The sequence below is a fragment of the Microcaecilia unicolor genome, chromosome 5, assembly GCF_901765095.1.
Source record: "Microcaecilia unicolor chromosome 5, aMicUni1.1, whole genome shotgun sequence".
Lineage (NCBI taxonomy): Eukaryota > Metazoa > Chordata > Amphibia > Gymnophiona > Siphonopidae > Microcaecilia > Microcaecilia unicolor.
Window position 1 is genome coordinate 351,731,177 of NC_044035.1, and position 15,856 is coordinate 351,747,032.

The 15,856-nt window shown below is 47.4% G+C and overlaps 2 protein-coding genes across 3 annotated transcripts in view; one reads left to right on the forward strand and one right to left on the reverse strand.

The window, feature by feature from the left end:
- Positions 1-15,856, forward strand: part of JPH3 (junctophilin 3) — a 209,199-nt gene that overhangs the window by 128,538 nt on the left and 64,805 nt on the right. The window lies entirely within an intron of this gene.
- On the reverse strand, positions 6,359-10,199 carry LOC115470933. The gene is made up of 2 exons (XM_030204567.1): positions 9,210-10,199; positions 6,359-7,397 (listed from the first exon to the last, which is right to left on the reverse strand). Exons 1-2 carry the CDS (start codon positions 10,138-10,140, stop codon positions 6,823-6,825), a joined length of 1,506 nt encoding a protein of 501 aa, XP_030060427.1. The 5' UTR covers positions 10,141-10,199; the 3' UTR covers positions 6,359-6,822.

The following is a 15,856-nucleotide window of genomic DNA, read 5'->3' on the forward strand; positions in this document are numbered from 1 at the left end:
TTCAATGGCTGGTGGGGTAGCTGAAGTCCTGCCAGCCAAAGAAATACGCTGCCCGAGTCAACCCCTTCCTCCTCACATTGCCTCAGGAGACAGAACTCAGCAGGGTGCCTCTAGCTACCGCTTGCAGACTATGCTCAGGAACTGCTGGCATCGGCAGCTGGATGTATCCCGCTGACTTCCTCACTCCTGAAGCGGCACAAGGAGGAAGGGGGCCGCTTTGGCAGTGGATTTCTTCGACTGGCAGGACTTCAGCATCCCCACCAGCAAAAGAATGACATCTAATGTGGGAGGGAGAGGGAATGTGTGCCCCCAATGGACTGCTGGCTATGTCACATCTTTAAAATCACTGCAGTCCTATTAAAAAAAAAAAAAAAAAAAAAAACTTACATGATACTAGAGGCTCTACAGAGATGGGCTTACCTCCCACACGGTGATAAGCACTAATTGCTGAGATGAACCCTTACAGAGTTGGTTTTTAAACCAGACTCAGAGGTGCAGGAGGTATTCAAGCAGTTTTTTGTAGGACAAGAGAGGGGATCTAACGCATAGCCCTCACCACCTCTACTTAAATAACACACCTTAGTGGAGTCTTTCCTAGAAGCCAGCAAGATGCAGGCCACTCCCCACTCAGAAAATCTTGCGGGCTACGCCCATATTAAGACCAAAACGCTACTCAGTCTGTCCGCTAGGCAGTTGTCCTTTACTGCTAGGTATGTGGCTTGGAGGTCCATCCCATGAAGGAGGGCACACTGCTACCTGACAAGGGGTAGGATCCCACACACCCCCCTACTTGTTTACATAAAAACACTACAATCTGGTTGTCTGAGTACAATAATTTGGTTTGCAGCCAATCTCAAAGCCTTCTAGAGTGTTCTACATAGCCTTGAGCACAAGGAGATCGATATGGAGATCTTTTTCTTGAGCCAAGTTCCCTGGGTGTAAAGCCCCATCTACATGAGCTCCCCATCCTAGGTTGGATACATCACAGCCTTCTGAGTAAGTGAAATTTAGAATGGCAGTTCCACTGCCAAATTCATCCTAAGGCAGAGTCAACTCCGGAGGAAATCTGGATTACATCCACTAGATTTCCAGCCAACTGAGACCACTGGGAGGCTAGGATCCAATGGGCCTCTATTAAAAGGAAAAACATGCCAACAGACTGACATACACTGTTGAGGCCATGTGGACGATCAATCACATTTGCCAAGCTGCAACCTGCTTAGAACTTGTGAGGTGAGCTACGTTTTCTGCTCTCGCTTGTGGAAGAAAACCTGAGCTTGCAATGTTATCTAGTAAGGCTCCTATGTATTTAAGTCACTGAACTGAGAGACTTGGTGTACTGAAAAACCCTCGTAACTCAAAAACCCAAATAGGTGCATTGACTGACACCCCCTCCTATGATATGCTCTTGATCAGCCAATCGTCAAGATAGGGAAACACAGACACTCTCAGACTGTGAAGATATGCTATTACTACCCTGGGAGCCAATGCAAGGCCAAATGGTAGTACGTGGTACCTATAGTAGTATTTCCCTATTCAAAATTTGAGATACTTCCTGTGACTGGGAAGTATTGAAACATGGGTATAGGCATCCTGAACTTATCAGGAATTTGTTCAGGGCCCTTAGGTTTTGTTTTCTTGGGCACAAAAGTACCTGTAATAGAATCCCTTCCCTTCCCTTCTACCCCTGGTGGCACAGGTTCGAGAAGGGCATAGATTTCCTCTACAAGTACCTGCTTGTGTTGAGATGAGTGACAATCTGGTGGTCTTGGAAGCCAATGCAGAGCACAACCGAGAGACTATTTGAAAAGCCCACTGGCAGCAGGTTACAAGAGGCCACCAGTGATGGAAAAAAAGATTCAGCCTTCTCTCTACCGGTAAGCTGTCTCGGACAGCAGCTACGAGTACAGCTATGCTCTCTTGGAACCAGTCAAAAGCTCATCTCTTGCTTCAACTGGGACTTTTGAGGATGGGATTGGCAAGGCCAAGAACTCTGGGTCTGTTGGGAGAGTGGGAAGATGGTGGAAACCTATGCCTTTCAGAGCAGTAGGTTCACTAGGCCCACTCAAAAACCTCCATGAGGAAGAGGATGTAGCTGGAGGATTCTGAGTTTGGATGGTGTCCTTTTTTTTTTTTTAATGAGGTCAGCAACCTCCTCCATCTTATCTCCAAACAAGTTGTCACCCTGGCAAGAACGTTCGCCAACCTCTCAAGAACCACCGGTTCTACATCAGACATGCAACCATGAGAGTCTGCACATCCCCACAGTCTGGATGCTTATAGTGCCCCTGGTAAGATATTTCCTGCACTCCAGTTGCTTACTGACCAACTGGCGAAGCTCTAGAGTATTGTGTTCAGTTTTGGAGGCCGTATCTTGCTAAGGATGTAAAAAGAATTGAAGCGGTGCAAAGAAAAGCTACGAGGATGGTATGGGATTTGCGTTACAAGACGTATGAGGAGAGACTTGCGGACCTGAACATGTATACCCTGGAGGAAAGAAGAAACAGGGGTGATATGATACAGACATTCAAATAATTGAAAGGTATTAATCCGCAAACAAACCTTTTCCGGAGATGGGAAGGCGGTAGAACAAGAGGGCATGAAATGAGATTGAAGGGGGGCAGACTCAAGAAGAATGTCAGGAAGTATTTTTTCACGGAGAGGGTGGTGGATGCTTGGAATGCCCTCCCACGGGAGGTGGTGATGAAAACTGTAACGGAATTCAAACATGCGTGGCATAAACATAAAGGAATCCTGTGCAGAAGGGATCCTCAGGAGCTTAGCCTAGAATGGGTAGCAGAGCTGGTGGTTGGGAGGCAGGGCTAGTGCTGGAAAGACTTATACGGTCTGTGCTAGGGCTGGTGGTTGGGAGGCAGGACTAGTGCTGGGCAGACTTATACAGTCTGTGCCGGGGCTGGTGGTTGGGCGGCGGGGATAGTGCTGGGCAGACTTATACGGTCTGTGCCAGAGCTGGTGGTGGGAGGCGGGGCTGGTAGTTGGGAGGCAGGGATAGTGCTGGGCAGACTTATAGGGTCTGTGCCAGAGCTGGTGGTTGGGAGGCGGGGATAGGGCTGGCCAGACTTATACGGTCTGTGCACTGAAGAGGACAGTACAAATAAAAAAGTAGCACATATGAATTTATCTTCTTGGGCAGACTGGATGGACCGTGCAGGTCTTTTTCTGCAGTCATCTACTATGTTTACTATCTCTGCTCCTGCAGGAGAGAATCCACAACACAATGTACTGCAGACCGAAGACTGCAAGTAAAGGCTCATGTAGAGCTAGATGCGGGCAACCAGCACCAAGGCCTGAAAAGTCTTCCTCCCAAACAAGACTAGTGTCTGGCCTCTCTACCTGGGGGAGCTGAGGCATGAGTCTCTTGGATACAATACTGCGTATCCACCTTCTTGAGAGGGAAGATTCAGTTCTTATCAGTACATCCTTAAGAATAAGATGCAATGGTAGTTACCTCTTTCTTTGGAGACTTGTAGTCCAAGACAGTCAACATCTCTGCCTTGGGATCTTCTTCAGTTTCCAACTTAAATGGGAAGGCAGAAAAGCCATCTTTGATAAAACCAGTGAGAGTCCCTCAGGTGGAAAGTCTCTCTTGAGGTGGGGAGGGTTCAGAAGGTATCCCCATAAGACTCCGAGAAGTAATATGGGTCCTCTTCTGAATCCCATGAGTGGGCCCATTCAGGCTCACCATACTCGGGTTGTTCTGAATGAGTCTGCCTGCCTCAACTCAGTGGATCTATGTCCATGCCCCAAAGAGGATCAAGGTATAGCCCTAAACTGAATCTGGGAAAAATTCCACTCCTAATGCAGTGGTACTGTATGCATCAAGGTTGATGTCGACACCCATCAAGGTGCTGGCATCAAGGATCCCTGAACCAGCATGGAAGGAGCTTTGGGAAGAATCTGGGCTGGATCCACATGTGGAACCAGTGCTCCTCCCTGAGCATGGCTTGGAACCACTCATTGAAGTAAGGCATCCGCAAAGGCGGGGTAGTCGGAAGAGAGGCAGCCTGAGTTGGTGTCACTGTCTGACCGGTAGTGGGGACCTGTCTGCAGGGAGACTTGTACACCAGTACCTCTTCCAAGGAGGAGGAGTGCTCCCTTGGTGTTTCTCAGGTACTGGTGATGCCCTGGTGCTCCCTGGCACCATGCATTGAGAACCGAATCTTGGTCTTCCCCACCCCCAAAGCACACATTGCAGACCTTTGGTTCCAAACAGAATGATCAGCCCCGGGGCCTACTCTCAGCATCCAATGTTGAGGGAGGTGGAGACCTCCTCGCTGACAGTGAAGTCTTGGCAGTCATTGAGGTCAATGCTTCTGTTGCCAATGTTGATGTATACTGGCCTTCAAGGAGCCAGAAAGCTTGTCCCATTGAACCTGCTGCGCTGTGTTCCCAGCTGCATTTGCAAACAGAAAGAACAAGAATTAGGTTTATGGTCAGGTCCAAAGTACCCAATGCACATGACGTGTGTCACCCAATTACATTGGGCACACCTTTTGAAGCCACTGGGGGGTCCGCTTGGATATCGAGAAAAGAAATTAAAATCCTCAATTCTGAACCAGAAAAAGGGGGCAGTGTTCATAGTAAAACATAGTGACAGCAGATAAAGACTTGAACAGTCCTATCCAGTCTGCTCAAGTCACACTCATTATCAAGTTATGATTAAACCAGCAATGAATGTGATATTTTACTTAATATACATATTTCATATAAAATACATCAAATTGAGGTTTGGGATCCAGTCTAAAAGGACCTAGCAATATATGAAAAATAAAGGGTCATGCTCTTGATATACTGTTTTTCTGTGGTACAACCAAAAAGGTTTACATGCTCTATGCTGGTATTTTTTCCGTCTCTACTGGGCTAACAGTGTGTGTGTATGGGTGGTGGGGGGGGGGGGGGGGTTAATCTGGGACAATGGAGGGTTAACTGACTTGCCCAAGGTCACAAGCAGCTGCAGTAGGAACTGAACCCAAGTAAAAAAACAAAAACATGCTAACTAGAACTTTAGTGGTGGACTACATAGCAGGAGTAGTGCTTCAGGTTTCCAACAGGGGCCCCACATCTGCACCATTACACAAACTACTGTAAGGGAAAGAAATGCAACAGCACTAAGGCATGCTCCTCACATTGCTAATCATGGCACACTCAGGCCTGTCCACTTAAGCTCCCTTTAGCCTTGTTTCCCTAGCAGCTGAGTATCAGCTTACCTGCAGCCAGGACTTTCTGCACAGGAACTTGTGTATGTGTGTGCATATTTAGTTAAATCACACCTGCCACTGAAAAAGCCTGTCAAACCACCTTAGCCCTACCTAGGTAGTGTTAATGCGGTTTAGATAAAAGGCTGTCATCAGTTAAACTGTGTAGCTAACTGGGTATGGCAGCTGAATCAGTGGTACCTGAATAATTCCCAGTAGCTGCCCAATATTCCTGGTATCCAGGTTTAGGAAATCCCACAGCAGCCAGCATTAAAAAAAAAAATAATAATGCTAGACCACACTGGGCTAAGTACCAAGCCAATAAATTTTTAACAAGCCTTATTCAAGTGTAGACATGGCAAAAGGTAACTCAAAGCATTCAATTCATGCAGTAATTCAAGACAGTCAACAGTAATTAAAAAACTTGTTGCTGTGTCCTGAAGTAGTAGGTGGGGGGGGGGGGGGGGGGGGGTGGGGTGGTGGCTTACACCAGTTATGCCCTGGACACAAGCAGAAATTTTCTGTTGTAAAATTTCTTGCACTGCCATATCTATCATCATTCAGAAACCTGCAGCAGTAATGTTAAACAAAACTATATATGAGCATGATTTTTTGCAATGCCATATCATTCAGGTAAAGAAATCTGCAGACATAACATTAAAAAACTATATATGGGCATGATTTCTTGCACTGCTATATCATTCAGGTAAAGAAACCTGCAGCAGTAACATTAAACAAAACTATATATGGGCATGAATTCAACCACTTGTATAGCACATGCAATTTTGTTATAAAGTCCCTGACCTTTAGAAGAAATTGGTGACAATTCATCAAAAAAACTCCAAAGTGCATTACAAAATATATATAAATCAAACTGTACCTAGAAATGCACCAAGTTCTTACTTTGTATGTGCATTATTAGAAGATAAAAAAAATCTGCCATGAGCAGCCCTAAAAGGAGGACTGATAGGTACCAAATCCTGATGCAGGTCTACTCATCTGCAAAATGGTCATTCTCTACCAGAATGTGAACTGCTCTTTCCCTTTCAAAGTTTATGATAAAAGTCATCTCATAATTCTGGCAACAACTGCAACCTCCCCCACCCAAATCCAACCCTATCCCAAGAAGGCAAACACCATAATAAGATACAATTGAACATAACAGGGCCGCAGCTTTATTCAAAATGTTTACAAATTCCTTCTGCACAGATCTGAGCCAGTCTAGCCACTTGCTTCATCTTCTTTGGACCTGCCCTAAAACTAGCTAGGCCAGACAGACCCCTCTTCCATTTGAGTACGGCCTTTGTCCCAGCGCGCACCATGGTCACCTGGCAGCATCTGGGGATCACTTCACAGCCACGCCCTCAGCCCTCCTGCCAGCCAGCAACTGACGTGACCCCCACCGCCAGTATCATGCCTTGCCACGTGATTCTGGGTTAGTGCCCTTCAGGTATCAGCGCCACATAGCAAGGCTCAGTTAAACTTCCAACACTAATGGCTACTGGCTCAGGTACCCTGCCACAATCAAGAGCAGTGGCTCCTACATGCCCTATGACCCCCCCCCCCCCCCAAAAAAAAAAAAAAAAAAAAAAAACTACAGCTGTGTTTACACAATTCCAAATGCTGATTTAATTGCCCCTTGCATCATCATATTGAACAGGTCATTCCCAATGTCAGACAACTGAACACCATCTTGTTTATAAAGGCTGGCACACTCAGCTGAGAAAAACTCATGTCGGACCTGCATGCCACCAAGGCTTCTGACAAAGTCGCTTATTTGCTTGTTAACTTTCTTTCTACTCCTGTCCAAACACTTTTCATGTCTCCTTCGTCTATTAGGAAGGATGTCTGACCAGATAATTTTTGTATTGGGATAGGTTGTATTCAGAAAGACAAGATCCTTCTTAATACATTTTATCAGTCGTATGCCACTAATCTGTTCAAAGTCATTGCTTCCCAAGTGGATCACTAGGGCATCAGGACAGGGTTGGACCTCAGCTTGCCTCAACAGGGCTGGAAGCAACTCATCCGAACGCACCCCTTTGTCCATCCAGAGCACCTGGACTCCATTTGCTATCAGACCAAGATGTTGTCCATAGGAGCTATTGCATGCTCTTCTGCTTGCACAGGCGATAGCAGTGTGTCCAGCTATCCACACGCACCGGACCTGCAGAGGCACTCCTGTGTATGGGGAGGAAAAAAAAAAAAGTTAAGAATTTAAAGCTGTTCTTATGCCTAGTAAACTCAGAGCAAGTATGTGATGCAGACTTCCACCACACAGTTCTCTGAAGGTAGTAGGGTAGACCCAAGGATGCCATCGTAGGCAATCGGATCCAAAAAGTATGATTTCTGAAAATGATTTGATTCAGGCCCACTACCAGTTAACTTCTGATTAGTACCCCAAAGGAAGGCTTAAATCCCTGTACGTCAGCTAGCACTTACTATGCTTAAAGACCCTTGATAAAGGTACACCATGGTAATTTTAAAAAAAAAAAAGGGGGGGCATACAAGTCTTAGTCTCTTGCCCTGGACAATATGCAGATAACCAGGAAGCAATTCCAGAACATGCAGCAGAAATGCCTTTTCCAGAGAAGGCCAACCAATTGGCCTGCAAGTAACACATGGGCCTCCTTCCTTGGGGCCATTCTCTAACTCAGTTGTGATGCATAAACTTATGACCTCTCTTGGTGTTAAAACATTGCATGCACCTACCATGTCCTAAAGACTAAAGCAGCCAGTGTCTGTCAGGGAGCTCGCAGGTACCCCAGGCGCAAGATTGGTGTAAACCCTCTTACTACCTGTGGGACATCTCAACCAACAAATCCTCCTCCCACTACTTCTAGCTACATACAATCCTTCCATTTGATTTTGTATTGTGTCACCCCTGCTTAATGCCAAAAATTAGGCGTTGAACAGTCCTGGAAGTCACAGTATTTTATTTACTGCATTTGTATCCCACATTTTCCCACTTATTTGCAGGCTCAATGTGGCTAACAGAGTTTTGTTATGACAGTCATTCCAGGATATCAGATACAATGAGTAATGTCTAAAGATTAAGTAGGAAGCGAGAAGGAAGGTGTTAGGTAGGTTAGTATAGAAGGTGGGCTTGTATAACTGGGTGGTTGGTGAGGTAATTCTGTGTAGATTGCAGGGTAAGGGCCAGCAGAATTCAAGTACTACTACTAAACCATTTCTAAAGCACTACTGGGGTTATGCAGCACTGTACAATTTAACATAGAAGGACAGTCCCTGCTCAAAGAGCTTACAATCTAAAGGACAAATGTACAGTCAGCCAAGTAGGGGCAGTCTAGATTTCCTGAAAGGTATAAAGGTTAGGTGCCAAAAGCAACATTGAAGAGGTGGGCTTTGAGCAAGGATTTGAAGATGGGTAGGGAGGGGGCTTGGCATAAGGGCTCAGGAAGTTGATTCCAAGCATAGGGTGAGGCAGAATGAGCGGAGCCTGGAGTTGGCGGTGGTGGAGAAGGGTACCGAGAGGAGGGATTTGTCCTGTGAGCGGAGGTTTCAGGCAGGAACGTAAGGGGAGATGAGGGTAGAGAGGTAATGAGGGGCTGCAGAGTGAGTGCATTTGTAGGTGAGGCCAAGCTTGAACTGTATGCGGTATCTGATCGGAAGCCAGTGAAGTGACCTGAGGAGAGGGGTGATAAGAGTATGGGTTACCATATGGCTCCAGAAAAAGGAGGACGGATTGCGCCAGCCGGGTTTTACTTCCATTGCTTTGAATGGAAGTGGATTGAGCCAGCCGGGTTTTACTTAAAGCCGGCTGGCTCAATCCGTCCTCCTTTTTCTGGAGCCAAGAGTATATCCCGGGACGTTTTCGTTCTTATTACTGCCTCCAGATTTTCGTATACAAAAGGTGGAGGAAGGGAGGGGGAAGAGAGCATTTCAACGGTTTGTCTCTCACTTTTCTTTTAAAAGATGAGACACACACCTACTAGACAAAACAAGGGGAAGCCCCCGATCCTAGAAGCTCACCCGCCTCGGTGGAAACAAGGGCTGGCACTGGTGCCGGTACCGCTACCGCCAATGGATCAGCTGCTGCCGCCGCCGCAGGCCGCTCCTGTTGCTCTCCCTGCTGCGGGGACACCGTGGGCCAGCTGGTCTCTTCCTCCGCTGCCGCCGAGATCTCCTCCACTGCCCGGCTTAGTCCCGCCACCCAAGGCGAGCCTCTCTTTTCCGCCTCCCGCTGAATCAGGGAGTAGAGATGCTGCAGTTCCTGCTGCGAGGCGGGGAACTGATCCCCCAGGTGAATTAACCCACGGCCCGAGGGCCTGGGCAGAAGGGGCTGCTGCTGAGGCTGCTGAACGCCAGCGGAGGCCTCCGGGAACACACCGCCCATGCCGGCTCGGGCCTCGCTCCACCCCCAACCGTCACCCTGCCAGGCCGAGTTCCAGGAAGCGGCGGCGGCGGCCGCAGGGACTTGGGCGCCTCTGGCGCCGGGACCGAGCAGCGAAGGAGGATACGCCGTCTCCCCTCTGCCACCGGGACCGAGTAAGGAGGGCGGGTAGGCCGGCGCCGCCTCCCCTCTGCCGCCGGGGCCGAGCAGGGACGGAGGGAAGGCCGACTCCCCTCGGCCGCGGCCGCCGGGGCCGAGCAAGGACGGAGAAAAGCCGGCCTCCCCTCGGCCGCCTGGCCCGAGCAGCGACGGCGGAAACGACGACTCCCCTCTGCCGCTCGGACCGAGCAGCGGCGGGATGCTCCGCGTTCTCCCGCGCGTCACGTCCGCGCCGGCCCAGCCCAGTACCTCCGACGCCCGTCGGAAGGGGAGAGGGCTCGAACACTCTGCAACCGGTGTCGACATGCGCCGAACAGCATTGGACATCAGTCGCAGGGCGGTTTGCACCTGCCCGGCGGGGTTCGCGCCCCCCAAAAAATTCTCCACACAACCCGCGCGCATTCCTGACATGGCGCAGGCTTAACCGCCGCCGCCGCAACAACGGAAAAGACGACGCGCTTTCCGACCACGCCCCCTTTCTCGTGCCTTCCTCGCCAGCTCCTCCCTTAACCGTCCCTTGCTCGGCTGACTCCGCCTCTGACTCCTCCTCCCGCCAGTCGCAAAGCTCGCCCTTCTGCTGCTGTGCTGTGTCTGCGCGCGACTATCTGGGAATGGAGAGAGGGCGCCAGACAGTGTGTTCCGTTATTCGGGAGCGTGACCTTTACTTCCCTTCTGCACCTGTGAAGATTTGGAGTACGGTCAGGGAGGCTTCCCAGGCAGGAGACCTTGCCACTTATTCCTGTCATTTTTATTTGATTTTATATTTCGTTCCTTGTGTGAGTAATAAATAAATGAGCCTTTATTTATTACTCACACAATGCCAGTCCTGACGTTTTGGGTGGCCACTGTGTATATAGGTATATGAGTAGTGTTTTTTGGGATATCATCTTATTTTCTTTTCCAAGTTTTATTTGGTTTGATTTCTATTGATAACCTTTAAGAGTGGACTAACACGGCTACCACACCTCTCTACATGTAGAACCCCAAAGAATAGCAAGATTCTGGAACCCTAAAGAGTAACAGGATTTCAGGCAGAATCTCAAAGAGTAGCAACGTTCCATGTAGAACCCCAAAGAACAGCAAGATTCCAGAATGCTAAAGAGTGACAAGATTCCATGCAGAATCTCAAAGAGTAGCAACATTCCATGTAGAACCCGATCTGACGAAGAAGGGCAACCTTCGAAAGCTAATCAAGAAATGTATTAAGTTATGTCCAATAAAAAAGGTATCATCTTATTTTCTTTTCCATGTTTTATTTGGTTTGATTTCTATTGATAACCTTTAAGAGTGGACTAACACGGCTACCACACCTCTCTGCTTTGGGATACTACAAAATAATGCCTTAGAATACACTTGATGATGAATTTCTAAGTAATCTGCCCAACAGCTGCCCTGCATCAATGTAAACCATATATATTCTTAATGGAAAAATAAATATTTTTAAATATAGCTACATTAAGTCTACTATAATGGCAAACATCTCAACACACACGAAAGGATTCTGCAATATAATTACAGCAATGATATATATATATACTTCAAACTTTGCAAACGTTAACACCAATTCCAATAACAATACCTTTACAAAGGCAGCAGTGAATATACACAACGGCACTACGCATCCCATTGAAAGAGTCAGACTCATAGATCCCCACACAAACCACATACCAGCATACTCAGTCAAATGCAGAACACAGACCAACCCTCATCAATTACAGAATAAAGGACCAAAAATTAGAAACTGTCCTGTAACCTGACACCAGCTCTTCCCTTCCCTACCCCCCCATCCATCCCTATAGCCCGTCATTAGCTTTTCCCTTCCCTACCCCCCCCCCCCCAACTGTCCTTGTAGCCCGGCATCAGCTTTTCTTTTCCCTACCCCCTCATCCATCCCTGTAGCCTGGCATCAGTTTTTCCCTTCCCTACCCCCCCAATCCATCCCTGTAGTCTGCCATCAGCCCTTCCTTTCCTTCCCAACACCCCCACCATCCTCGTAGCCTAGTATCAGCCCTTCCCTTCTCCACCATCCATCCCATAGCTAGGCATCAGCTGTACCCCACCCTTGTAGCCTAGCGTCAGCCCTGTCCTACCCCCACCCATCCCCCCATGGTCTGGCATCTCCTGTCCCTGTCCCCCCCCCACCCTTAAGGACACCAGCATTAAATATGACCTTTTTTTTTTTATTTTTTTTTTAATGTTCTGGGCACTGCAGACCCCTTTCTGGGTGGAGGTCGGCTCTTCACTACTTTGGGAAAAAAAAGTATACTGAATGATTAAATATACCTTTTTTTGCCCTTGGCAGTGAAGAGTCCACCCCCACCCAGAAGCCCACCGGCACCACCAGCCAGCATTACACTGACTTCATTACACGTTAAAAAAAAATTTTTAACCTTTTTTTTTTTTTTACCTGTGCAGCTGGGCTTCAGTGGTTGCAGGTGGTGAAGAGCTCAGCACTCACTGTGCTGTGTGCTCCGCTCCATGTCGTGTGGGGCCGCAGGGGAGTGCTGACTAGGCCTGGGGGGGGGGGGGGAAAGGCTGCCGCTGCACTGCAGGGCACAGAACGGAAACGGCAACAGCGACACTGATGGCAGCCGGCACAGCACATTTCCCAAGCTGAACTGCGGTGCTGTGATGCGCACTGGGGGCAGGGAAGAAAGAGCAAGGCAAAGCAGCACAGAACGGGGAGCGAGCAAGCAAGGCACTGAACAATGGACTGGAGTACTGGCGCCGACGTGCAGCTGCAGCGCAACCTCTACAATGACTATGCCTACACTTCCGGATCAGGACTCGGGAGGAGAGCTGCCGGCTGTCTGGGTGGGCGGAGTAAAGAAAACTGAGGGAATGCGCTCATGTGACGAGCTGCACACACGCCAGAAGATTCTGGCAAAACTTTTTTATATATTTTGCTTGCAAAATGCCGATTCCTGGGCCGACGCGGACGTCGACCCACATGTGAGAACAATCAGCCTGCTGTCCTCGGAGAATACCTGCTACAGGTAAGTATCTTCGCTCTCTTGCAGTAACATCATCCAGCGATGCCCACATGGAAATACTCCCTAGCAATCATTCCAGAAGCTTTTGGGGGGGGGGGGGGGGTGCTCACTGTGCATTTATGCATCTTCCTGCCTGCCTCTGTCACACAGGACCATAAGGGTTTTGTTCTTTTTGCAGAGCAGGTTGGACATCTTTTTCATTGTCCCCCACAGCTGAAATCAGAAAGTTAATGCTTCGTGTTTTCTCTGGTTATTTTCTTTTCATTGTGTGTTTTTCATTGTGCAAGTCCTGTTGAGTGGGGGCTTTACCTTTTGTTATCCTTAGGCAGTTTTTTTTGGCATTTTCTAAGTTTTCTTTATTTTCTGTAGCCTACTAGGCTCTCCTAGGCCTTGAGTTCCTGATCAGGCTGACAGTTTTCAACAACTGAGTAATTTGGTTGCACTGTGGCCATTTTTCTGGATATTTACTAGAAAACTTCCAGTGGTTTTAAAAAGTGTAGCAGACCCATGTCCATTATGGAAACCCACAAGTTGTGCTTGCAGTGGTTGGGGCCTGATTAAGATTTCTCTTGTAAACTGTGCAGATGTCAAGAAAAGGTATCTGTCATGGTTGGGAAAGGTAAGCCCTTGGGCTGTGACGATATTGGCTGTACCTGGGTGGCGTAAATGCTATGCAGCCCTCATCGACAACTACTGACGGGACTGCCTGGCAGAGTCCGGAAGCTGAAGAAGGCAAGACCTGACTCAGTCTGGCTGGAGCATACACTCTAGTGGCTTCCTGAATCAGTTGAGGGGTGTGACAGCATCAAGGATTGAGAGAAAAAAAGGATTTTTGGTGCCAATTGGTATTGGGGATATTGGTCTCAACAAGGAGGTTAGATTGAGAACAGGAGACTGCATGACATCAAAAAGCTGAAGACACAAAGAAGTAGAATGATCAACAGGACATTTCCAAAAAACACCAGGGAGATGAGAAGTAAAAGCAGTTCTTTAATAGTAGATAAGACTTGACACGGCACCAAGTTTCAGCCAACACCGCCTGCCTCAGGAGTCTATAAGTTAAAATAAGATACATAAATATAGGTCCATGGAAATGTATAAAATCAAAAATAGTATATGACTATGTATAAGGCATAAGATGTACATATAACAATAAAAACATATATTTAAAAAAAAAAAATATATATATATCTAAGAAAACATACTGAATGAATCAAATAAAAACACAAAAGCCATCAGGGAACATATCCAAAAGCATATTATATAAGTACATAAGTAATGCCACACTGGGAAAAGACTAAGGGTCCATCAAGCCCAGCATCCTATCCACGACAGCGGCCAATCCAGGCCAAGGGCACCTGGCAAGCTTCCCAAACGTACAAACATTCTATACATGTTATTCCTGGAATTGTGGATTTTTCCCAAGTCCATTTAGTAGCGGTTTATGGACTTGTCCTTTAGGAAACCGTCTAACCCCTTTTTAAGCTCTGCCAAGCTAACCGCCTTCACTACGTTCTCCAGCAACGAATTCCAGAGTTTAATTATGCGTTGGGTGAAGAAAGATTTTCTCCGATTTGTTTTAAATTTACTACACTGTAGTTTCATCGCATGCCCCCTAGTCCTAGTATTTTTGGAAAGCGTGAACAGACGCTTCACATCCACCTGTTCCACTCCACTCATTATTTTATATACCTCTATCATGTCTCCCCTCAGCCGTCTCTTCTCCAAGCTGAAAAGCCCTAGCCTCCTTAGTCTTTCTTCATAGGGAAGTCGTCCCATCCCCGCTATCATTTTAGTCGCCCTTCGCTGCACCTTTTCCAGTTCCACTATATCTTTCTTGAGATGCGGCAATCAGAATTGAACACAATACTCAAGGTGCGGTCGCACCATGGAGCGATATAACGGCATTATAACATGCTCACACCTGTTTTCCATACCTTTCCTAATAATACCCAACATTCTATTCGCTTTCCGAGCCGCAGCAGCACAATGAGCAGAAGGTTTCAGTGTATTATCGACGACGACACCCAGATCCCTTCCTTGGTCCGTAACTCCTAACGTGGAACCTTGCATGACGTAGCTATAATTCGGGTTCTTTTTTCCCACATGCATCACTTTGCACTTGCTCACATTAAACGTCATCTGCCATCTAGCTGCCCAGTCTCCCAGTCTCGTAAGGTCCATCTGTCATTTTTCACAATCCTGTCGCGAGTTAATGACTTTGAATAACTTTGTGTCATCAGCAAATTTAATTATCTCGCTAGTTACTCCCATCTCTAAATCATTTATAAATATATTAAAAAGCAGCGGTCCTAGCACAGACCCCTGAGGAACCCCACTAACTACCCTTCTCCATTGTGAATACTGCCCATTTAACCCCACTCTCTGTTTCCTATCTTTCATCCAGTTTTTAATCCACAATAGGACTTTTCCTCCTATCCCATGACCCTCCAATTTCCTCTGTAGCCTTTCATGAGGTACCTTGTCAAACGCCTTTTGAAAATCCAGATACACAATATCAACCGACTCCCCTTTGTCCACATGTTTGTTTACTCCTTCAAAGAATTGAAGTAAATTGGTCAGGAATATATCATGTTATGATGAGTGAGTAAACAGATGGTGCTGACCTGTAGTTGGTAAACGCCAGTTGATGGAGTTGAAGAAAGTGATCCTCGTAGTAGATCCAGTTTCTCCACCTTTGTGGTGACTCTTTGGTTTATGAAAAAGCTGAAGCCAGTTAGGCTGATTTCCCTTTCTCTCCCCTCTGCGCAGCTGTAATCCCCATTCACCCAACAGAAAGCAACAAAGCTATGAGCTGTTCTATCCACATTGTCATTCTTTATTGTTTGCAGCATTTTTATTAATCTCACTTATATTTTCAAACATGCCGGTTTCTGCAGTATACGGATGTACACAGAAGTATTGGTTTCATTGGTTAGAGTAGTAATTAGTTCTAAATTGTAAATCATTGTGTCAGTGGCGTAGGAAGGGGGGCGGGAGGGGCGGTCCGCCCCGGGTGCACGTGCTCGGGGGGTGCCGGCCCCGCTGGTTCCCTGCTCCCTCTGCCCCGGAACAGGTTACTTCCTGTTCCGGAGCAGAGAGAGCAGGGAACCAGCGGGGCCGACTCAGCTCTG